The sequence below is a fragment of the Phacochoerus africanus genome, chromosome 11, assembly GCF_016906955.1.
Source record: "Phacochoerus africanus isolate WHEZ1 chromosome 11, ROS_Pafr_v1, whole genome shotgun sequence".
NCBI lineage: Eukaryota > Metazoa > Chordata > Mammalia > Artiodactyla > Suidae > Phacochoerus > Phacochoerus africanus.
The window spans coordinates 97,594,685-97,618,785 of NC_062554.1; the positions used below are offsets into that span (position 1 = coordinate 97,594,685).

The following is a 24,101-nucleotide window of genomic DNA, read 5'->3' on the forward strand; positions in this document are numbered from 1 at the left end:
TGCTCACTATCCAAATTAGAATCCATTCTCCAAATATTGTCTCTTAGAGCATAGTATTATATTGCTTTACAGAACTCATCAGGATTTATTGTAATATATTGAGCCGCAATACAGGAATAGTTAAAAATCCCAGACTCCTGCCATTGTGCTCATCTGAATCCTGACTCTTTATTACTCATTTGTTGTGTGACTGTGGACAAGTTATTTAACTATGCTTAAGGTGTGTCATGGAGACAGGAAGGAGGGAGGGAGGGAGGGAGGGAGGGAAGGAAGGAAGGAAGGAAGGAAGGAAGGAAGGAGGAAGGAAGGAAAGAAAGAAAGAACGAACGAACGAACGAACAGACAGACAGTGGAGTTCCAGAAAGAAAGAAGCAAACAAACAAACACAGTGGAATTCCTGTCGTGGCTCAGTGTGAATGAATCTGACTAGCATCCGTGAGGATTCAGGTTCAGTCCCTGGTCTCGCTCAGTGTGTTAAGGATCCGGCATTGCGGCGAGCTGTGATGTAGGTCTGATTCAGCCCCTAGCCTGGGAACCTCTGTATGCCATGAGTGCAGCCCTAAAAAGACAAAAGACCCCCCCCCAAAAAAACAAAAAAACAAAAAGAAGTTTCTTATGGATAATAATAATACTTACTTAAAGGTATCTTCAAAGAGGAAATGATTAATATTTGTAGCTCAAATCGTAAATGCAGCACATAGTAAGCACCATGTAAGTACTTACGTATGTACATACATATGCGTGTATATGTGCATAATTTACCTAATGTCTGAAGGCACTGAGCTATCACCTGCCACAACTCTGGGCATATAACAGGCTGCTAGTGAATATTTGCTTAAGGGATTGATGAACTGTGCACCTTTTAATTAGGCCTCAGGGATCTTCAGAGAAAAAAGAATGATATATTTGCTAGAATATATAGTCACCTCTGCAAAATTTATATTCTGGCATGTCGTCTACGTATTAAAATCATTTAATTATGTTTTTGATCTGAGACTATCGTTAGCATTTTACTTGGCCAGCCCCTTACCTTTTAGTGAGTATATTTTTATTACCCTCATGTGACAATCTGACACCAGAAACCCACGGGACTTGTACCAGTAACAGATATAATAAATGATAGGATGTTTCCACTCATATTAGTGACCTGATATCCTTGCAGGACCCTTAGTGTACTTATCTTTTTGGAAATATCCAATGAATTATGTGAATACTTTGCATATGGCTGGTGAAATGACTTTGGTGATCCTTCTTGAATTTCCAGTTTTGGGCATTATTGTTGGAGTTTGTTTTCTCCTCCTTCAGCCTCTTTGTTCAGGCCCTTATCACTCACAGCAATAACTCTCTCAGTGACCTGCTTGCCCTTTCTCTTGCTTCTGTGATCCCACTGCATTCCATCTTTAACCTCTAGAGGGATAGTTTTAAAAGGCCACCAGTTTTTCTTGATTTTTTCCCAATTATATCCCTATTTTAACCCCTATGGAAAGACCACCACCCAAATGTACTAAGCCTCTTTTCCTGTCATTTAGAGAACTCTCTTTTTTTTTTTGGTCTTTTGTCTTTTTTTGTTGTTGTTGTTGCTATTTCTTGGGCCGCTCCCGAGGCATGTGGAGGTTCCCAGGCTAGGGGTTGAATCGGAGCTGTAGCCACCGGCCTACGCCAGAGCCATAGCAACGCGGGATCCGAGCCGCATCTGCAACCTACACCACAGCTCACGGCAACGCCGGATCGTTAACCCACTGAGCAAGGGCAGGGAGCGAACCTGCAACCTCATGGTTCCTAGTCGGATTCGTTAACCACTGCGCCACGACGGGAACTCCTCTTTTTTTATTGTTTAAAGTTTTATTGAAGTATAGTTGATTTACAATATTGTTATAATCAGGGTACTGTTTTCCACTTAGCTTTTCCTTATGTGAGGCAAGTAAAATGCTCAGTTTCTCCCTGTGTTCTCTGTAGGCTTCATCATCTCGTTTCTGGAATTCATTATTTGTTGATGTTTGGGATTTTTTGTTGTTGTTGGTTTGTTTTTAATGTCAAGGCTCATAAAATTTGGCCACTGGAAGGGATGTCATGAAACTCAAACCTCAAATTTATAATCAGGGAAATCAAGAGAGCTTCAGGAAGGCAAGTGACTGACTTATTAGGGTTACACTAGGAGTTGGGGCTTAAATGAAAATTACTATTTGATCTTTTGTGCACTTCTGTTAACATTCTGCTTTTCTTTTTGAAAGAGAAAGCAGTGCAGTGGGATTGAAAAGCATGATATGCATTCAATGAAAATAATACGATTGATTTTAGTAGTCACTTATATATTGACCTTTTTCTCTTTTGCAGTTTAACAGCAATGCCCAGGACGTAAGCTGTTTTCAACACCTTGTCCAAGCAAATGTAAGAAATAAGAAAGTGCTGAAAGATGCAGTTAATAATATCACAGCAAAAGGAATCACAGATTACAAGAAGGGCTTTAGTTTTGCTTTTGAACAACTGCTTAATGTAAGTATCAGTGGTATTATTATTGAATTGTAATATATGAAGTTCATTTTCCTGGTAGTTACTGCCCTCTAGGGTTAGATAACCTTGCTCTTTTTTATTCATTTAGAAAGAAAATGTGTCCAATTGTTAGAAATCTGAACTATTTTTATTTTTAAATCCAAAAATTGAAAGGTATACAAAATGTAGATATTTTTTCTTTTAGATCTTTTCTTCCACCCTTTTTTTCCTGAACTTCATTTAAAAAACACATTTGTAAGGTAAATATTTAATTTTGAAGAAGCACTGGAAACTTAACTGACATGTTTTGAATATCATTTCTTTTATCTCTAGTAGTACTATATTTATTTGGAAACTTGTACTTTCAGTCATCAAATAGTTTCTGGAAATATCTTAGCTTTAAATATCTCATATGAGTCTTTAGGTTGTCCCTCAGTGTACAGAAAGGTCCAAATGATAAACATCAAGGTGGATGGGAGGATAAATCTCAGAGCAGGCATTCCTTTCACAGTGAAAATTCCCTGGAATGAATTATCAATTACTGCAGTTAGGCTTTTTAGGTTCTGGCACACCTGAACACCTGCCCTGTATTTTAAGAAGTATCTTACACTGGATTTTCAAATGGCCACAATGTGTTTCATTTTGAACAGTTTGAAAGCAAGAGCTATCATTCAGGTTTGTATCTCTCATGAAACAGTATTACTGCAGTGGTTGAGAGTATGGATCTAACCTCTCAGAATCTGTGGCAGAGTGAGCCACGTAGCAAACCACATGAGAGTATAGGTTGTTGGCTTGGTGTTATAACTGATTAGTACCTAGCATGTGGCTGGTACAGGATCACTTCATGATTCCTGTCATACTTGCTGAACCACTGAATGAGCCCTTATATTTGGTCTTTTCTGCAAATTTGACATTGTTGTCCCCTAAGTAAATCTTTGAAACCAGTGTTCAAGATTTTTGATTAGGTGATGACTCCTTTGCGTGTTCATTCAGCCTGTTGCTATCAACTGCCTCACAATTTCCTATCAGAGTGCTATTGCTGAAATGATAGAAATGAACAGGATCATTTGCTCTCAAGGAGGTCCAACATAACTTGTTAAGTCCTCGTTTCTTATATGACATGTTAGTGCTGTTACAGGGTACTCACAGTATGTTTGCTCGGGTAGCATGGAGAAGCGGCATGATTTACCCAGAGGAGATCAGGAAATTGTTACATTTCCTTGAAAATGGGATTTTGAAGAACAGTAGAATCTAGGCAGGTGGTGAGGGAGTGCAGAGACAGCTCAGCAGGTGAGGGCTGAAGAATGGGTGCTGTGGAACTTAAGAAAAAAGTTAACACAAAACAAGACACAGAGACATGTATCTTAATCAAAGGTGGGAACAGGGTCGGGGGGCGGGGGGGGCTCAAGGTCTCAGGGACCAAGAGCTCAGCCTCAAGAAACCATACTGCTTTTATTGTGCTCTTTAGGATTACATCAAGTGAGGAGGGAGCTATAGGTGCAGGATATAGTTTTTTTATTACTATTATTTTAAAAGTTCTTTTATTATTTTAAAAGTCACATAGCCAGTAGATGGTTAAGCTTTTATTCTGACCTTTATGCATTTAACAATCACTAGTATTTGAGGAAGCTTGGCTTTAGCTGTCTATGCAGAGCATCTAGAGAATCATCATTGTGCTCCACAAACATTTTGCTCCATGCCTATCTGCAACAACCCCATGTGTCTTAGGCACCTGGTTCTCCTTGCTGATGCATATTCTACTATCGACCGCTCATGAACCCCCTGGGGCCATGAGGTTCCTCTTTGTCTTATTTTAACAGGACAACTCATCCTGTGCAAACAGCTTGCCAATCTGCACAGGTCCAGCATGCCTAGAACAATGCATTATGTCCTCATTCAGCTGACCACATGAATAACTTAATAATAATGCGTTTTGGTCTTTGTTTTTAAGCTTAAGTTATCTCCCAGCATTGCCCACTGTTTTTCAAGCAGGAATATGGGGTAAAGTAAAGCAGGAAAAGATGGAATTTTCAGCATAGAAAATAGAAGCAAAGAGGCTAAGAAAATATTGCAGAAACATGTCTCTTGACAAGGAGGGAAAATCATTTTAGAGAAGAAAAGAAAACAGCATGATAAAGGCATAGAAGCACAAGACATCATGGCACAATGAAAGAACTGCAAGTGGGTCGGCATAGCTGGGCCATAAACAGTAGAGGAACAGAGATGGGAATGGAAGGGTCATGATGTGTCATGAGTACAGTGTTTGGGAGCAAATGAAAAGTGCGGTAGGAGAATGACCTAGTCTGATGATCAATCTACGTTAAGACGGTGCTATAATACAACATTGTAAATCAACTTTATTCCAAAAAAATTAATAAAGAAAATGAAGCTATTGTAGAAATCCTGTTTTGGACTAAAAGTGAAGATATGGTAAGAAAGTGACCTGATAACTGACTGGGTGGGTGGGAGGTGTTGCTAAGAGGGGAGAGGGATGTGGGTGACTCCAGGTCCCCTGAACTGGAAAACTAGGTGGATGGTTGCATTGGAGTCTGCCTAGAGGGAACGCAAGGCTAGAATTTTCAATTATTTTGAGTTTGAGGTAGTGAAATTTCTCAGATACCATTAGATAACCAAGTAAGCAGTTAGAAAAGCAAAGAAGTTCAGCATTGTCAATTTCCAGGGGAAATTATCTTTGGTAAAATGCATATGATTATTAAATTATGTATGTTCATTAATAAAAAAATGAAAACTCAAAACTTTAAAATTCAAACATAATTGATCTTTAGGGTATATTCTTTCTGGAGTAAAGGAATGCAAGGGGTTCTTTAATATTTTTTTTTCCTCTGGAGTCAATAATCAAGTTTTCTAGATCTTGGCATTTTAATCATTCTTCTTAGTATTGTTAATTGGCCTCACTCATTCTCTCCTATTCAGCCATAAAATGATAAGTCTCCAGCCTAATATGCTATTTCAAAGGCAGTCATGCTAGAGGGGCCATGTTAACTTGCACATTGATTATTAGTTTCTGATGAAATATGAACTAACTCCCACTGGCATCTCCTACTGCCTTTACCAAAGTTGTAAATAGTTTTGTAATATGTCCTCAGTTATTCCTGTAGTAAATCTCATGTGTTTTGCTTGCCACATGACCCTTAGGTATGGCAGTCCTTCATTATAATTTCCCCAATGCCATGGCTTTCCTTATTGAGTTATCTCTTTGAAACCCTTGTAGTCTTTTTCTTATCACACAATCCCATTCCTTGTTTTTTGTCATTGCAAAGTTTACCCTTAAAGCAAGCGTCAAATAGAATTAGACATTAAGATCGGAGTTAATCTTCAGTAAGCATTTTGTAAAATATTGACAAATACATTGAGATATATTTTTCAAAAAAAACTTTGAGTGCATATATGATAGATGCTATGCTATGTACTGGCCACACAAGAGATAGTCAGGTGTGTTATGAAATAGCACATGGGAGTAAATTATCAGCCCCGTCATTATATTTTTATTGACATAATCAATATGACAATATTCCTTTGCTTATGTGTTTCTTACAAGTCAGTTCCATATAATTGTGACCGTGTGATTCTCAAGATAGTTGCAAACCCAGTGAAAACTTGCGAAGATAGACTCTGCTCCTCAATCAGTCCTGAGACGTCTACCTTGAGGGAAAATGTTGTTGACAACAAAACATTTCTTTATTCCTCCTTTTGTGGGTTTCCTTCAAATGATCAGCAAGATTCAGTGCTAACTCACTGTGGTATTTTAATTTATTAATAATAATAGCACTTCTACTACTTTAGAAAATGAAACTGAGTCCTGTTCTAAAAACTTTACCACTTTTTTGAAACAAGTCCTGTAGATACATATTATTTTTCTCATTTTACACATTGCAGATAGAAAAGATAAGTCATCAGAGAAATTAATTTTAGTTTAAGAGATTTCAACAACTTTCACAAAAGTATTTTAATGATAAAATATATAACTTTTTGTAGGTCACATTTTCAGATAATTATCTGCAAAGATAAGAACAGTGCTTAAATGTGATAAATTGTATTTGTCAGTGAGTTGTACAAGGCTTGGTTAAAAGCCTTAACTGCCAGTGTGTAATGGTCTAGTCAATGGGGTGAGAGTATATAAAATAGGATCTTTTCATTAGTAAAGTAAATGTTATCTTCATTAACATTTACAACAGGAATGGGATTTATCTTTGAAAAATAGGAATAGGGACCTTCAGTAAGCTTAAATACTACAGGAGAATGAATGGTTTTTTTTGTTGCTGTTCTTCTTCTTCTTTTTTTTTTTTTTTTTTTTTAAGGGCCACACCCGCGGCATATGGAAGTTCCCAGGATACGGGTTGAATCAGATCTGTAGCCACTGAACTATGTCACAGCCATAGCAACACAGCAGTCCCAGAGGTGAGCAGTGTCTGTGACTTACTCCACAGCTCAGGGCAATGCTGGATCCTTTAACCCACTTAGCAAGGCAAGGGATCAAACGCACATCCTCATAGATGCTAGTCATGTTCATTTCCACTGAGACACGATGGGAACTCCAATTTTTTAAAATATATTAGTCATAAAGACCAGGACTTTGCTGCCCAATGTGAAAAACCTAATCACATCTGAGTGTTAAGCATTTGAAATGTTCCTGGTCTAAACAGAAATGTGTTTTAAATACACACCAAAATTTTAGTACTCACTATGAAAGAAAAAAATGTATATTTAATAGCAATAATTTTTATATTGATTTAATGTTGAAAATATTTTGAATGATGGGTTAAATAAAATAAATAGAATTTCAGATATTTCTTCTTACTTTAATGTGGCTATTAGAATGCTAAAATTACAAATTAGGCTCCCATTATATCTTCTTTGAATATATTCAATCACTGAACTAGAGGGGTGACATTCCAAAGGAGCTAAGCATTCATAAATTAGTGTGATCTTTTAGTCTCCACACTTTTGCAAACATATTTCATAACAATAGAAAGGCTGAAATTATAATTTCAGACCTCAGAGAAGTTTAGCCTTCTAAATTAGTTGTGCATTTTAGCGGCCCTTTAATGCTAATCCAATGTTTTCCTATTTTCAACTCTTTTGGGACCTTAAACAAAGTGGCAGAAAGGATTTACCATTAGAATCAAGTCTTTGGGGATTAGAATATGTGTGGCAGGTTGAGGGCAGAAAGGGGAATAATCTGGAAATAGTTCTAGACATTTACAGAGATATGAAAGAGCACTGGGTATTAGGGATCAACATTGCGATTTCTGAAAAGTGAATAAAGTAGATTGAAAAAGAAGGGAAGAGAGGAACAAATATTTGTAAGTGGATTGAAACTATAAGTGAAAAGGTGTGCACATTTTATTAATATTATCTTTTCCCAGGGTAAATTATAAGGGTATAAAACTGACATCATAGTGTTACTTAATTTAAAACCCATGTATTGATCAGCCATGAGGGGTAAACTAGACACTCATGTGCTAGACACTCATCTAGGCAGGGAAACAATACTGAACAAAGAAGACAAAACTTTATGCCCTTTTGACACTTACATTCTATTGGGGAAAGCCAATAATAAACAAATAAAATGTATACTACATATAAACAAATGTGAAATGCTGGGAAGAAAAATACAACCTAGGAGGGGAGGCTGCAATTTAAAATATAGTTGTTAGAAAAGTCCTCATTGATACAGTGATGCTTGATCCAAAACCCACAGGAAGGGAGACTTGTAGGAGTCAGAATGAGGGAGAACCCCGGGATAGGGAGAGGCAGACCTGGGTTGATCTAGGTACCTGTTCTTAGAATTGACTTATTGAGCAGACACTTCCAGTCACTATTTGTAACCTGAGCATGCTCTTTCCATATTGTTTTTATACCCCTGCCTTTTGTTGTTGTTGTTGTTGTTGTTGCTTTTTAGGGCTACACCTGCAGCATATGGAAGTTCCTAGGCTAGGGGTCAAATTGGAACTACACCACAACCACAGCAATGGCAGATCCTTAAGGATCGAATCTGCATGCTTATGGATACTAGTCAGGTTCATAACCCACTGAGCCACAACAGGAACTCCCTAAATCCCTGCCTTTTATTATGAATGACATGTATATATTTGTTTTAACAGTATAACGTTTCTAGAGCCAACTGCAATAAGATTATCATGTTGTTCACCGATGGAGGAGAAGAGAGAGCTCAGGAGATATTTGCCAAATACAACAAAGACAAAAAAGTGAGTGTAATTTTTCTAATATTTTAAATTGAATGGTAATTTAAGTGGTTTTTAAAGAGAGTAATGGGGGTGGTGAAGAAGGACATATTTGGTTAAAACATTAGTATGCTGATTGTAAAGTCATACAGATCATGGATTATAAGCTAATCACAATTAAATATGTTATATATTTTTATGAGATTCATAAATACCTTATGAGTAATTTATTAATAAAATAATTTGAACCCATAGAATTATGTATAGGAATATATGTGTTTCAGTGATTGTTCAGCTGCAGAGGAAACTATTATAGAAAGACCTGTTTTGGAAGTTCACCTGTGTAATTGAACATACTGATGGTGTGGAAAATATCAAATGTAACAATTTTTCCTAGCACTGCTGCTATCAGTTTATTTCATTTTCCTGACTGGCTCTCCATATTTTATGAGAACAATGATCCTCAACTTGATTTCCTAAAATGCTGAGTATTCATAAATAAGTAGTGAAAAATTATAACTTATTTTTCGTGTTTCCAAAATTTCAAATGAAATTACATATTTCACCAGGGGACTTTTCAGGGTAAAAGGCCAAATCACTTAGCTTTTAATTGGAATTTTCACCATTTAGAGAGGTGTGACTCTTCTTTAATTCTAATGAATTGTTTTATGTGTGAGGAATTAAAAAGTGAGAAAAGTGTGAATTAATATATTTTGGTAAATATCTATATATAAATTATGTATTTTGCCAGGCAGAATGTTGTGAATAATTAGGTAGAACATTGATAAAAATTTTTGGAACACTTTGAAATAAGCTTAGGTACTTAAAAAATGATCAAAAACTTGAAACCATGTACCTACATATAACTTCAAATTAATCACAAGTTTTTTGAATATTCAACTTTTGATACTGCATGTGCTATAAGTAGATGTCATTTGACATAGTTTAATGTGAAGGTTAAGTTTGTTTTTTTCCAAACACTTGGTGACTTTGATTATATTGACGAGCCATTCCTTTTGAAAAAGTTGATAAATGGACTGAACCGTTAGTAGACTGGGAATATTTTCAGATGATGACTTGATTTTGTGAATATGTGCATCAAAAACGTCATTAGAATGAAAAGTGATGGAAGATATAGATGCATTCATCTACAATATAATGTACATGACTTAACTTATTTGGTACCTTCTACTCGTTATTCAGAATCCAGCACAGTGAGCACTGCTCCAAGCATGTCCTTGACACTCCCTCCTGCTCAGTCTTATTTGGGTGCTGGTGTTCTGATCCCAGGCACACTGCATGGAGCCAAGAGTCCCTCACATTGTATTCTACTCACGGGATCTTGCCTGTCTTCCCACTCTGGAATACAAGATTCTACAGGACTGGGTCTTTGTCTTGTTTAACTTTGAGCTCTAGGCATCCTACAGAGAGCACAGATTCAGAGATAGTTCTCATTATGTGATGATAAATAACCTGAGTATGTCTAACTAAAGTTAGAGCATGATTTCTGTTATAGAACATAATTATAAAAAATAACCTGGGGGAGTTCCCATTATGGCACAGCTTCAATGAATCCAACTAGGGACCAGGAGGTTGCAGGTTTGATCCCTGGCCTTGCTTAGTGGGTGAAAGATTCAGTGTTTCTGTGTGCTGTAGTGTAGATCGCAGATGCAACTCGGATCTGGCGTTGCTGTGGCTGTGGCATGAGCTGGCGGCTGCAGCTCTGATTGAACCCCTAGCCTGGGAACCTCCACATGCTGAGGGTGCGGCCCTAAAAAGACAAATAAATAAATAAATAAATAACCTGGGGTAAGGAATATTTAGCTTATTTAAATATTTCAAGTAATGTGATATTACCATGTTGTGAAGAACTCAAAGATAATAAAATAAATTTAACCCACATTCAACTCTATTAATATAATACATTTATCTCAAAATTCCCCCAATTAGTCATACACTAATAATCTGGAAGAGACTTTTAAGTACCTCATAGCCATACCTTTTAAGTATATTACTTTGTGATAGAGGTATATAAGTGCAAACCCCACTACTTCTCTTTTAATGAATGTAAGTTTAGATAAATCATGTTTTCTTTTATTGACATCAGCCAAACTAGCCAGCAGGAATATCATTCACCTGGATATTTTTCCTCAAAAAGAAGAATTTCTTAAACAAGTATGACAATGAATGTACATTTATATCAGTATCTGTGCCTAAGATGTATTTTGATTTCTTAAAGTATAAACAGTTTTAACAACTTTACATAAAAGAAATGTTTAAAAAGAGAAGAAATTTTCATCTAAACTTGTCATTTTTTTCCTCTCCCCATCTCTGTTTGCATAGAGAATGAACACTATAACGTCTCAGAGGCATATCTTAACTTGATATTTTTTTTCTTTTTTAAAATGCAAGAAGTTGTATCCCATAAAGAAAGTGACAATATTCTACTCTCTATTTTCACAGATTATTCAGTTGATTGAATAAATGAAGAATTTACTAGTGTAAAGTCATTTTTCTATATATAGGTCCTACAAATGTCCAATCTAAATATTATTATCTTAAAACACTGCTTTCCATCTCCTTCACCTTTTATAGGAATTCTACTTTTTAAACAAAGGCATTTGGTGACATGCTAAACCTGAAATGATTCCTATCACATTCATTTTTGTAAAACTGATGAGCCTAGTACTACTCAACAATCCTGCTATCTGCCTTTTAATATTGCTGTGCTTTAAGGACACACACTTCTCTTAAGAACAGATACTTCTTGGGTTTTGTTTTTGTTTTTGTTTTGTTTTGTCTTTTTGCCATTTATTGGGCCGCTCCCGGGGCATATGGAGGTTCCCAGGCTAAGGGTCGAATTGGAGCTGTAGCCGCCAGCCTACACCATAGCCACAGCACCTCGGGATCCGAGCTGTGTCTGCAACCTACATCACAGCTCACAGCAACACAGGATCCTTAACCCACTGAGCAAGGCCAGAGAGCCAACCCACGACCTCATGGTTCCTAGTCAGATTCATTAACCACTGAGCCACGACGGGAACTCCTTACGAACATACGCTTTTTGTAAATGCCAAAGCAACTCTGAAAAGGAAACAGTGCTTAATTTTTGTGATTTTTAAAGTCACTATCATGGTTAGCTAAGAAAGATAACCTTGGAATTAGATACTGCATTTTTTTACATGAGTCTAATTTCAGTGGCTGTGGCAAAGTTCTGTGATATATACTCTTACACATATATATGTACTTACATACACAGAAGAATGCTCACATATTTATTATCTGTTTCAAATGGACATTCCTTGTATCCATTGTATCCCCAGGAACAAGGGGCTCTCTCACCTAAAGTGGTAAGAGTAAATTTAAACAGGTGGTTGAGAAGTGACAGAGGGATGAGGAAGTAGAAATCTGAACATAAATTTTTCTAAAATCCCTGTAGATTTGCTAAGAACTATTAGAAAAAAAATGACAGTCATATCTGGGTCAATTATACATACATGTGTGCATGCATACATTTTAGTTTTTTAAAGAGAAAAGAGCTAAGTCATTATTGCATGTTATATAGACTAGTCAAGGGAAGAACGCTTATAGGTACAAAACAGAGAAAGGATAATTGATAGAGTTCCTTGAAAGAGGAGAGGTTGAGAGAGATCCAGATCACAGATTTCTGAATTCGACAAGTAGGAATATTATTCCTGGGATCATTGCTCTACCACATATAACATGTGCACTCTACCTCCAAGTTTAATGGCTTCTCAAATTTTCTAATGTTGGTAAACTTTGTTAAACAAACAAAAATTGTCTCTTGTTATTTGCATATTCTATATCCAGTAACAGTGAAAATAGATGATGGCAAACAACCATTTTTAATTCACCTATATTTTTGAGAGTATTTGTATTTTGTCAAGACATTTCCATAGTCAATTATTTATGTCAGATGTGTGCAAATAGTGAATATATGCACCTACTAAAAAGAGTGTGACTGTATAAGAGAGGTTTTTTTTAAAATATGGCTTCAAATGGTTTGGGGTGACTTGTCAAACCTTTCCAACTTTCCCTCCCTATTCAAATTTCCCTACCTTCCACCCATCCCTGCAGTTAGAGATCTGCAGCACACAGACCCTCATATGCAAGGTATTGTCTATTTTGTCATCTAAGGATGTGTATGACAGACCAATTTGTTACCTGCAAAATTCATATTCATTACATGATAAGTTTATCAACTTAGAACTTCACTAGCCACATTATCTTTCAAATGGCCAATATGTAAAACTGAAATTGATAGTAAAGTATAACTTTAAATACTCTTTAAAGTTCTCTATTCGATAACATTTGAAAGTATGCTCTTTGAAAAAGAAGTTCACCTGTAGCTTAGAAAATATCAAAATTAAAAAGTCACCGAGTTTCAAGAGCTTTTCAAAAATCTGAAAACTACTCTTTGAATCCTCCCTTTTCCCAAGCCTTTTGCTTGGCATTAATGTGGTTGCTGAATGCTTCATTTACACTCATTTTTCATCCAAATGACATCAGAAATCATTCAGAGCAACCGAGGTAGGTGTGATTGGGTACATTCAGAGAGCTGATGAAAAAGGCTGCAGATATACAGCACAATTTAATGGGGCCAAAAGGTTTGAGAATTAGAACAAAATGTTTGGGTTCTTTTGAAATATATTACTCTGGGGAATTAATCTATCTGATTATAGATAGGTACAGCTTAAAACTGTGTCCATGTTAATCTCCTACCACAGCTGTTCCAAATTAAAATACATTCACTTTCTAATCTTTACCTGCAGCAATGCCATTCCTTAGGGCTCACCCATGTGGACAGGACTTCCTTAAAAATGGTGCCAAAACCAAAATGAACTCTATCATAGAGTACAAACAAATGAATAAAGGAAAGTAAAACCAGACACAGAGCTGAAAGATAATTCCCAGGCCTAGCAAAATTAAAGACATTTGGTTTTCTATAGAATAGCAGAGGGCTTGGTTAGCAGTACACACTTAAGATTGTCTAGCCTGCTAGAAAAAAGTTCTCAGATTCTTAGCTTAATTCTCAGAATTAATCAAAAATGAAAAGGCATTCAAAATGTGTAAAGTAAAATTTTCAAAATAATTAGTAAATTGAGTAAGAACAAATGGGGGAAAAAAAGCATATTATACGTGTGGAATGATTTTCAAAGAATCCATAGCTGAAGTTATAATTGCCTGATAATAAAGGCATGTTTTTTTTAATTATTTAAAAAAGATTATTGGCAAAGTCTTTTCTATTTTTCTCTCAGATCCAAAATAGAAGTAATCTATAACCTACAAAATCTAAAACAAATCACAAATGGCTGAATTTGCATATGTGTTTTATATAGTACGAATGAAAATTATTCATTACTTTTTCAACAGATGGTAGGGAAAATATTTCATGGTGAATAAATAGTTCATTGCCTTCCCACCTATCTCAGCCTGGCTTCTCCATCAGGCAAGAATAAAGCCTTTGGAAAGAATGTTGAAACATACGATAACGAAGGGCATTCAGATTTGTAAAATAAATACTATTTAACAAATGCACTTCTAAAAATTTTAATTACAGACATTTGGGCACTTTTAACAGTTTGCAAAAGATTTTAAGCTTTAGAATAGGAGCTATACCTGTGTTCATAAAGTCAAATATAGTATTTATGCTGGAGTTACTTTATAGCCAAAAACAGTTATTGCAGTTAACATTGGCACTGCCAGTACAGAGATTATCGATTTAAAATTCATGTGTTTTGGCATGCATGTGCTTCGTGTATGTGTCATTCCCTCCAACAGATTTATTTACCTTTGTTTTCTGAGAACAACGTTAATGTTGATAATCCATTCCCTAAACCAAGGAGAGTATTATTAGGTACATGTTCTTCAGGTTTGAGGAATATTACTTCCATAACATTTTACAGCTTAATTTCATAACAAAATCCAATGAAAAGCAAGACTAAGTATTATAGTTAGCATAAAATATGTTACACAAATAAGCCATGGGGTACAGAAAATGTGCTTGAAATAATTTCTAGATGGACTGTTACCACCTAAAATTGAGATTTCCTTTTCTTTGTGTTAAATCATTATACCTGGAAAGGCCCTCTATTCTGCTTTTTCTGTAGCAGCTGCCTTGGTGGATAAAGAATTCTGCTGGCCTTGTTTTTTGGTTGTTGTTTTTTTTGTTTTTGTTTTTTTTTTCTTTCTCACTCCTTGATTTTTTTTTATTGTGTTATAATACACATAGCATTTACCATCTTAACCAGTTTTGAAGTGTACAGTTTGGCGGTATTAAATATATTTACATTGTTGTGTAACCATCACCACCATCCATCCCCTTCACCCTTGCATCTTGTGCAGCTGAAACGTTGTGCCTGTTAAACAATAACTCTGCATTCCCCCCTCCCTTCAGCTCCCAACAACCACCATGGTATTTTGTCTTCATGACTGTGATTATTCTAAGCACCAGATATAAATGGAGCCATACAGTATTTCTCTTTCTCTGATTGGCTTGCTTCAATTAGTGTCATGTCCTCAAGATTCATCCATGTTGTGGCATATTACAGAATGTCTTCCTCTTAAAGGTTGCATAATACGCTATCATATGCATATACTATATTTTGCTTATCCATTCATCCATTGATACCTGGGTTGCTTCTATATATTCATTACTGTGAATAATGTTGCAGTGAATATGACGGTACAAATAGCTCTTCAAGACCCTGTTTTCAGTCCTTTTGGGTATATACCCAGAAATGCAATTCCTGGACCATATGGCAATTCTATTTTTAGTTTTTTTGCGGACCCTCCATCCTGTTTTTCACAGGAACTCTACCATTTGACATTTCCACCAAGAACGTAGAAGGGTTCCAATTTCTCCACATCCTTGCCAGCACTTGTTGTTGTCTGGTTTTTTTGATAGTAGCCATCCTACTGGGTGTGAGTTAGAATCTCATTGTAGTTTTGATTTACATTTCCGTAAAAATTAGTGATGTGAGCTTCTTTCCATTCCATGTGCTTATTAGCTATTTGTATATCTTCTTTGAAGAGGTGTGTTTTCAGGTCCTTTTGCAATTATTTGTACTCCTTTATTTTGGGACTGGGCAGAAATCTTCCCTGCTCAGTCTTTGTAGAGGAGTCCCTTTCTCTACACAGCTCCTTTATCATTCTCTGTTCTAGCATTATCTTTCCTCTTTGTTTGCTTTCTCCCAGATTATCCTTCTTTATTATTTTAATTATGTATCTATTCACTGTTACCTTGAACTCTCCTTTGTTACACTCTTAGTGAAGTTGAGGTTGTGGTAGTTTGTAAACCTACCATTGCTTCCTTAGAGGCTAGCAAGGGCTTGATGCCCATTGGTTGCTAAATATTTACTGATATGTCCAACCTAAATAAATAAATATAAATATGCAATAATTAAGCTTCTAAGTTATAGTTATAAAGCATTCCTAAATGTTAGAAGAACAGTAGCTTTGAAGAAAAAAAAAACAAAAACCTCAATAGCTTTGTTCTTTTAAAAGAAAATAATTTAAAACAATGACTTCTCAGATGATGATAGTCTTTGCAGAGGTATAAATTGCTTGGAAATGAAATATGCCCATGGCTTTTTCTTCCTATAGTACATATTATCACAATGTATGCAGGGAAGGGGAACCTGAAATTACTTCCTTATAATCTTACAATGTAAGAGTAATTCATTGTGATCATTGTTAAAATTTTTCAATGCCAACATAATCCTGAGGCATGTGTCTTTGTTATGTACCCACAATCAAAATCTACTCAATAGTTTGTAATAACCTGTATGGGAAAATAGAATGAATAGATTTATATGTGTGACTGATTCACTTTGCTATACACCTGAAACTAATACAACATTGTAAGTCAACTATACCCCAATAAAATTAAATTAAAAAAAAAGAAGACATTTGAGAGAGAAGTTCCCATTGTGGTGCAGTGGGTTAAGGATCCGGCATTGTCTCTGGTGGTACAGGTTTGATCCCCAGCCCAGTGCAGTGGATTAAGAATCTGGCATAGCCACAGATAGGGCATAGGTCAAAGCTAAGGCTTGGATTCCATCCCTGGCCTAAGAACTTATATATGCTGTGGGTGCAGCTAAGGAAAAAAAAAAAAAAAAGAACATGTGAGAGAAATATCAGCTTGGTTCTTTAAGATCATGTCTGCCAAACCTACTGTCTTTTGTTTTCCTTTCCATAAAGTTGTTTTGTGTTATTTAAACAAATTCAACAGTCGCTGGTTAAGTACTTGCCTTTGTCAGACCCTGGGAAATTGCATATAGACATATCTCATATGGACACAATGGCATTTAACGGCATTTAGACGATATTGGCTCATTTTCTTTAGACTTGCTAAATGTAATAAAGCAAGCCAAATTTATTCCTCTAGGACCGTGTTATTTCAAGTTATTTTAAGTTCTTTTTGAAGTATGAAACTCTAATATCTCACTAATGGAAAATGTTGCCTCACTGACTGAATTCTGATATTTTGACTCTAGAAGACATTGTCATAATTATCATCATCATTAGTATCCTCATCAACATCTTTATAAACATATCTAATATTTATTGTGCTTTCACTTTTCCATATAATACAAAGGCTTCTCATGTATCACTTTGTTCGAAATTGGAATAATCGTATGATAAAAAGATTTTTATTACCGTCATCATCATTATCCCCATTTTGGTAATAAGAAAACCAAAATTTGAGAAGTTAAGTAACTTGTTGAAACTCATACAGCTACTAAGTGGCAAAGCCAGTAATTTAAATGATCTACAGCCCAAATTTCACAATCTCATGTGGAATGTGCCTGCCTGCCTGCTTGTGTATCTCTCTTCAGGGCAGCCTTGAGGCCATGTGAGTCACCACTTGCCCACCCAGAATTCTTCCTTCTAGTCAGATAGTAAGACCTTACCACCAAGGAACTTGCTTCTCACAGCCTTAAATTGCTAAGGTGGATTAATCTAAGCCACCACACGTTTGCAGTCTTGCAGGAACCTTTCAGATCATTACACTTTATAAATTAAATTTTGTAAAATGTGAATTAGGACACTTTTATTTATTTCATAATGGTATAAAACTAGAGATGTGGGTTATTTTAAATGCTCTAGATTCTGGGACACTTGTGAATTATGGAAACCACTGTAGAATTTTCTCCTAAAATATTCAGTCCAATCTAGTATTTTTACAGGCTTAAGGCCAAAAATTTTAGTACACACAGTAAATTAATAAAACCCATTTCTGACATCATTTTTCTAACATGATTTGATAGCTAAAGTTTTTATTTTAGTTTTATTGGCTTTCCTCATAGTCTCATTTCCATTATTCCTTGGAGATTTGCCTATTGTAAATTAAACTTGAACTCTGGGTAACTGATAATTGTTGAGGTGACAGTTTCCAGTAACTGGGTTCTGCTGGGAAACAAGAAATTCCTATGGCTTTTTAAAATAGGTTGACCCTGTGGCTTTGGAAAAATCTTAATTGAAGACAAGTATTTTAGTCTTCAACAAACAAAACAAAATAAAAAACAGATTAGCAGAAGTCCAGAACTCAAGGATAAAGTTATAAATCAGTGGTGTATTATAAGGAACAAATCAATAATGCATGTTAAGTAACCAGACTTGCTATTAATTAAAAGTTATCTCTGATCAAGTAGGCCAGGCTTGACATATCAAATTTACAATTTGAAATCATAATGTTCTATTCACAGAGAAAGCAATTTTTGAAACAACTGAAGGCCAAAATTATAAATTTGCAAATAATAATAGACTGATTTTCAATTGTTTTACATTTAATTTTATTAAATATGCTCTAAAATTGCTATTTTTATGAATATTCTTATATAACTAAGTATAAATCAATAATTATTAGGATTTTTTAAATTTAGGAATAATATAGTACTTAAGTGGTATAAGTGTATGAAATACACTTTAAATATGTTATAGTTGTATTAAATATACATTATTTTGCTAAACTCCAAGATTACAATTTGATATAAATGTAATGAAACAATCCAGATTATAAAATACAAGATGGCTATCAGTCCGGTTTTGACTCTATTATAGTGAACTGATTTATATGTCAGATGATACCAAATTTTGTCTTAGAGCACCATGGGAAAACGTTAAGACCACTTATTTAGCTATTCAATTTTTTTTCATTTAATAAATATTTATTTCCATTTATATATAAGGCACTATAATAGATACAGTAGTACAGTCTTGGGATCGTTTTAACCCAGTCCAATGTTTATTCAATACTACCTTCCCATGTTATGTCTGTTAAAGATCTGGACTTCACCCTTATGAAAAATATTTTTAAAAGCCATTTGTGACTGTATGTTTCACATATGACACTCACAGAAGTGAACATTCTGAAACATGAGACTATCTCAAGTCAACAAGTTTAGGATCATTTAGCAGATTTTCTAGCAACATTTCACTTAGAACAGAAAGGTCCCAGTATTTATTTGTTACATGAATCTAGTGTCGTGATTATTAATGTACTCCTGGGCATGAGTAGAAGGATTTTTTCCTCTAGAAAAGTTGACTTTGCTTTAGTGGATGTGTGATTTAAAGTAAGTAATTTGTTTAATGGAGACTTTAGATGAAATATTTAGCTAGTACGACTGCTCATTAAGAGTTTCAAGTTATTTTATATGTCATTTTATGTTTTTATGAAGATCATATAAATATACTAATAACAAATGAACTCTAAAAATATACAACTTTGAGTATGTAATTACCTTAAATTCTAAATTGTGCATATTTCAAGGAATCACTTTATTTTTCCCTTCCCCCCAAATTATAGTTAAAGAAGAATGGTAAACTCAAAGAAGTGAAAAACATCAGAAGAAAGAGGGGATAGCAGTCATCTTTGTGGATTTGGCATCTGGAATTTGAGTTAGTTCTTTAACTCCTCCACAGGGTGGCAGTAATACAGTATGGAATAAGAGGAATGAAACTATCTAAAATTCAAATGGAATTTAGGGTGCAAAAATAATCTTCTTGTAAACTTTACCAATTTATTGTGGACATGCACCATAAAATGGTGAATATCACACCTGCTTATGAAATCAGTGGAGTAAAAAGGCTAATTATATAAATAGCTAAAATGTGTAAAGCAAAGCCAAATCCAGCATGGTACAGCACCTGGGATTGAAATAAGGTTTATGTTCATGTTTTCAGTGTCATATTAGGAATTTAAAAGTCTGAGTGATTTATATTAAGCTTTCTCAAATATATAAAATCATTTCAGAAAATTCTAAGATAATCTACAGAATCATTAAATATATACATATGGAAGTGTTTTGTGTGTGTGTGTGTGTGTGTGTGTGTGTGTGTGTATCCACCAAGAGAAAAATAAGCATCTTAGATATAGTTGATTTTGTAAATATTGCAATGGTGAGGTAGCTGCTGAAAGATTGAATTTGTAATTCTTAAGATTTTAGTAACCATTGGGAAGAAAATTTCAGAAAAATAATGTCTTAAAAATATCTATGGTAAGGCAAATGTAAATTGAGAAAAGGGGTAAAAACTATACATTTGTAATATGGGAATGATTCAGTCAGTTAATGCAGCCGGTGTTCACATAGCCAAGAAAGGACTTAGGTGATAAATGAACAAAGAGAGAGAAAAAAAGCCTACTGTGTATTAAAATTCTGTTAAATCATCATTAATTGTGGCACTGTACACTACAACACCCAGCTCTGATTCTGAATTCCTTAATTTAGACAATCTTTGAGGTCTCCCTGTAGGCAAGCTGTGGGGGTCAGGCAGAATTTTTGTGGTAGAATAAATAAAGCAACAAGTTTTTTGTTTTTTTTTTTTCCCTAGTATCTTTTTTGGCTGAGTTGTGTTTATTTGGACTGTTTGATGTATAACATCAGTCAAACTAACCCACAGTATGTGTCTAAGTGTAGCCTATATGTTATTAGAAATGCTTGACTTCCTGGGACATAGATAAAAGAATTCATTTAGTTGCATTCATCTATATCTTTGTAATGAAAAGCATTTATGGAAAACATTTTACTGGAACACTGTTATGTAAGAGCAACAACTAGACAAAGCAGTACTTTAAATTGAAAGTTTGAGACATGTTTTCAAATGTTAATTATGAAGGAGATCCCCAAGTGCCTTCTAGAGCATCTGGATTGTTTCCCTGCCCTGAATTCATATGACAATTGTTTAAGGTATGGCAGTTAAATTGAATTATCAGAGAGGCCAACCTGTTTATAAAAATATTTCCATTTAGGAGTAAGCTTAACTATGTAAGCTGTAATACTACTTGGAAATACATAAACAGCCCCCAAATGACTCAATTGAAGATTTTAAGAAAATAAAACTGTGTTTTGCATTTTGAGGAACTGGGGGAGAAGGAGAGAGAGAGAGGTGTCACCAGCTTTTGTTAACCTAGAACCAGTCATTTGAGATGATTAAAACTCTGATGTGTTCACCAAATGGCTTCTTACAGAACTAGCTAAGGCAAACCCGGACTACTTAAGGGTGGCTCACATAAAATTTTACAAGTGAAACAGCAACATCCCCAGTGTATATTTGGGGGCAGGGATTGTTATGATGTGATCTCTGTGTGGCCAAGACCAGTGAAGGAACAGAGAACAGATGTCAAATCTCTTTTGAGATTTGTGCTCTGCGGTCATGTGCGAAAGATGAAACAGATGAAGCAATTAGAAAATGTCAATTCAAACAGTCAATCGACATGAATTAGGGAAAAGCTCTTAACATAGTTCAAACCAGAACATGAATTCATGGAAAAGTGATTTTCTGCATCTTTGGCTTTAAGAAAAGCTAAAATGTTGAACTTTATCAGTGTACTCAGATTACTAAGTTGGTAAAAATCAGTATATGTTAAATAGCCATTTTATTAAATATTTGTTGCATCATTGAATTTATCTTCTATATTCGCATCCTGTTATTTAAATTCATTCGCTTCTAATGAACATTTAAAGTACTATCATTAAAAACTCCCTCAATTGAATTTTTAAATATTTGCATCTTATACATTAGAAACAGTCAATATTTTGCTTCTTTTTAAAAAATCCTAGAAGCTTAAAATATTTATTTATATATGCCAGTCATCTTTGTAGAAAGTAAGTAATGTGACTAACATCATCATCATACCTGTGCTTCCTAAATAGTTCCGTGGTGTGAAAGTAGTGAAATCATCAAGTATAGTTGCCCTAGGCAACTAAAACTATAATGACCTCCTTTCTATATCAGTAACTGCATATCTATGAAATAGGCCTTTTTTTTTTTTTTGCAATGACTAGTTTTATGAATAATATGTTGTATCCAGGTCAGACAGGTGAAGGTGGATTGAACCTGAAAGATGCCATTTCTCCTAATGAAACCCTAGTCTTGATTCTGCCTCAGAATTGGGATATGGTGCAGGGCACCCAAGTAGTAACTTAAATTTAGTAACTGAAGTCTGTATTTAGAGTAGATTATGTGGTTTCTCTCTGATGCCTTCCTGAGTGATTTACTGGCCTCAATTTTTCTTGTCATGTTAACTGAAAAACATGCTTTTATTTAGTTTTTATTTTAGCTCTCTTGTTTTGCCGGTCAATTAAATTTTATGCAGCCTAACAAATTTTATGCAGCCTAACAAATAACCTGTTTTTCAATTCACCAGGTACGTGTATTCACATTTTCAGTTGGTCAACATAATTATGACAGAGGACCTATTCAGTGGATGGCCTGTGAAAATAAAGGTGATAGATCTGTTTATTTGACCAGATTTTATTATAGGAAGAATTTGATTGCTGTTAGTTCTACATGTTATCATTTAAAATACTCTAAAGTTGTGGCTACTTTTTATGGGACTTGAAGCAAGAATAAAATGCTGAAGATGTTTTCTATAGAGAAAATACAAATAGTGTAAGTGTATGACATTAGTGTTACATTACACAAAAATTCAGACATCTGGTCATATTATTTTACATTTATAAAGGAATATATTGGAGTTCCCATCGTGGCTCAGTGGTAACAAACCTGACTAGGATCCATGAGGATGCAGGTTCAGTCCCTGGCCTCACTCAGTGGGTTAAGGATCTGGCGTTGCCATGAGCTGTGGTGTAGGTTGCAGATGTGGCTTGCATCCTGCATTGGTGTGGCTGTGGCTTAGGCTGACAGCTGTAGCTCTGATTCAACCCCTGGCCTGGGAATGTCCATATGCCTCGGGTGCAGCCCTAAAAAAGCCAAAAGGTGGGGGGGATATGCTTTATTCCTTCGGTATCTTCACCATCTCCTTTTTGAAGCTTGTGTTTGTTAGATCGAAGAGGCCTATTTCATTGTTTGCTCCTTCAGGGGAATTCTCCTGTTCTTTTAACTGAGAAGGGTTCTCGAGTTTCTTCATTTTGCTTATATTTTTTTTATTCTGTGAGTTTAAGGAAAACAACTACTGTAGTCTTGGAGGCCTATTTATATGCAAGAGCACCCCTGGATATTTTGTGAGGGCTTACAGTTTTTTTTTTTTTTTTTAACATGAAGGCTGTTTTTGGTTTGGATGCTTGCTGTCTCTTTCCTTAGTATGTGCAGGCTGTTATCCCCTTGATAGGGTACATGCTGGTGCCAACGGCCTACACATGCTTCCAGGGAGATGGAGGCAGTGGGCAGGGCCTGCGGCTATTGCCTGGTTGCTGGGCCCTTGACAGTGGTGAGGACATGCAGGGAGGTGGTGCAGGCTGCTGCTGGTTGCAGGGCCCTGGGAAGTGGTAGTGACCCTCAGGGATGAATAGGCACTCATAGCCTTTGGCAGCAGTAACAGCAGGCCAGTGCATTCCCAGGGGAATAAGCAAAATGCATGGTGCTTAGTTGGACTGCCCTCCTTTGCAGTGACCCCTGAGGTGAATGGGGCCACAGGTGATGTCTGTTCCAGGACCCCTAGTGGTGGCGTGCCACACCCACCTCTGGAGTCTGAGATGCCTGTGGTGATTTGCCCCAGCTGCCTGTATCCCATGTAGGAGATGATCCGCAGCCCAAGAGCCTGTGTGTGCACAGAGAAAGATACTCCTATAGTGGTCCTGCCCCTTCTCTTCTCACCCACGTCAACAGTGGCACCTTGCTTCTCCTGTGGTCCCCAGCCTCCTCCCGTACTCCCTCAGCTGTGGTGCTCAGCTCCCTAGCCCTTGGCACACGGCTCCTTACCCCCTCAGGCTGTGACCACACAGCCAATCCTAGTCCACTCCCCAGAACTGACCTCTGAAGCTTGAGTCTCAGTGCTGAGACCACACTCGATCATCTCAGAGTGTGTTGTCCAGGGGCCGTGGTACAGATAGTCTCTGCAGCTCTCTATCTACTTTGCCCTCCTCAGGCTTGCTGCTGTACTTTTCTCTGGGGCTTTGAGGTTCCCCCTCCATACCAGCT

General features: G+C 36.0%; 1 protein-coding gene across 4 annotated transcripts in view; it reads left to right on the forward strand.

Moving 5' to 3' along the window:
- Positions 1 to 24,101, forward strand: part of CACNA2D1 (calcium voltage-gated channel auxiliary subunit alpha2delta 1) — a 482,485-nt gene that overhangs the window by 369,970 nt on the left and 88,414 nt on the right. For all 4 annotated transcript variants that reach the window (XM_047752036.1, XM_047752039.1, XM_047752037.1 and 1 more), the window contains exons 11-13: positions 2,335 to 2,493; positions 8,616 to 8,720; positions 22,369 to 22,447. In XM_047752036.1, coding sequence (XP_047607992.1) covers positions 2,335 to 2,493; positions 8,616 to 8,720; positions 22,369 to 22,447 — 343 coding nt within the window. The remainder of the gene's footprint in view (positions 1 to 2,334; positions 2,494 to 8,615; positions 8,721 to 22,368; positions 22,448 to 24,101) is intronic.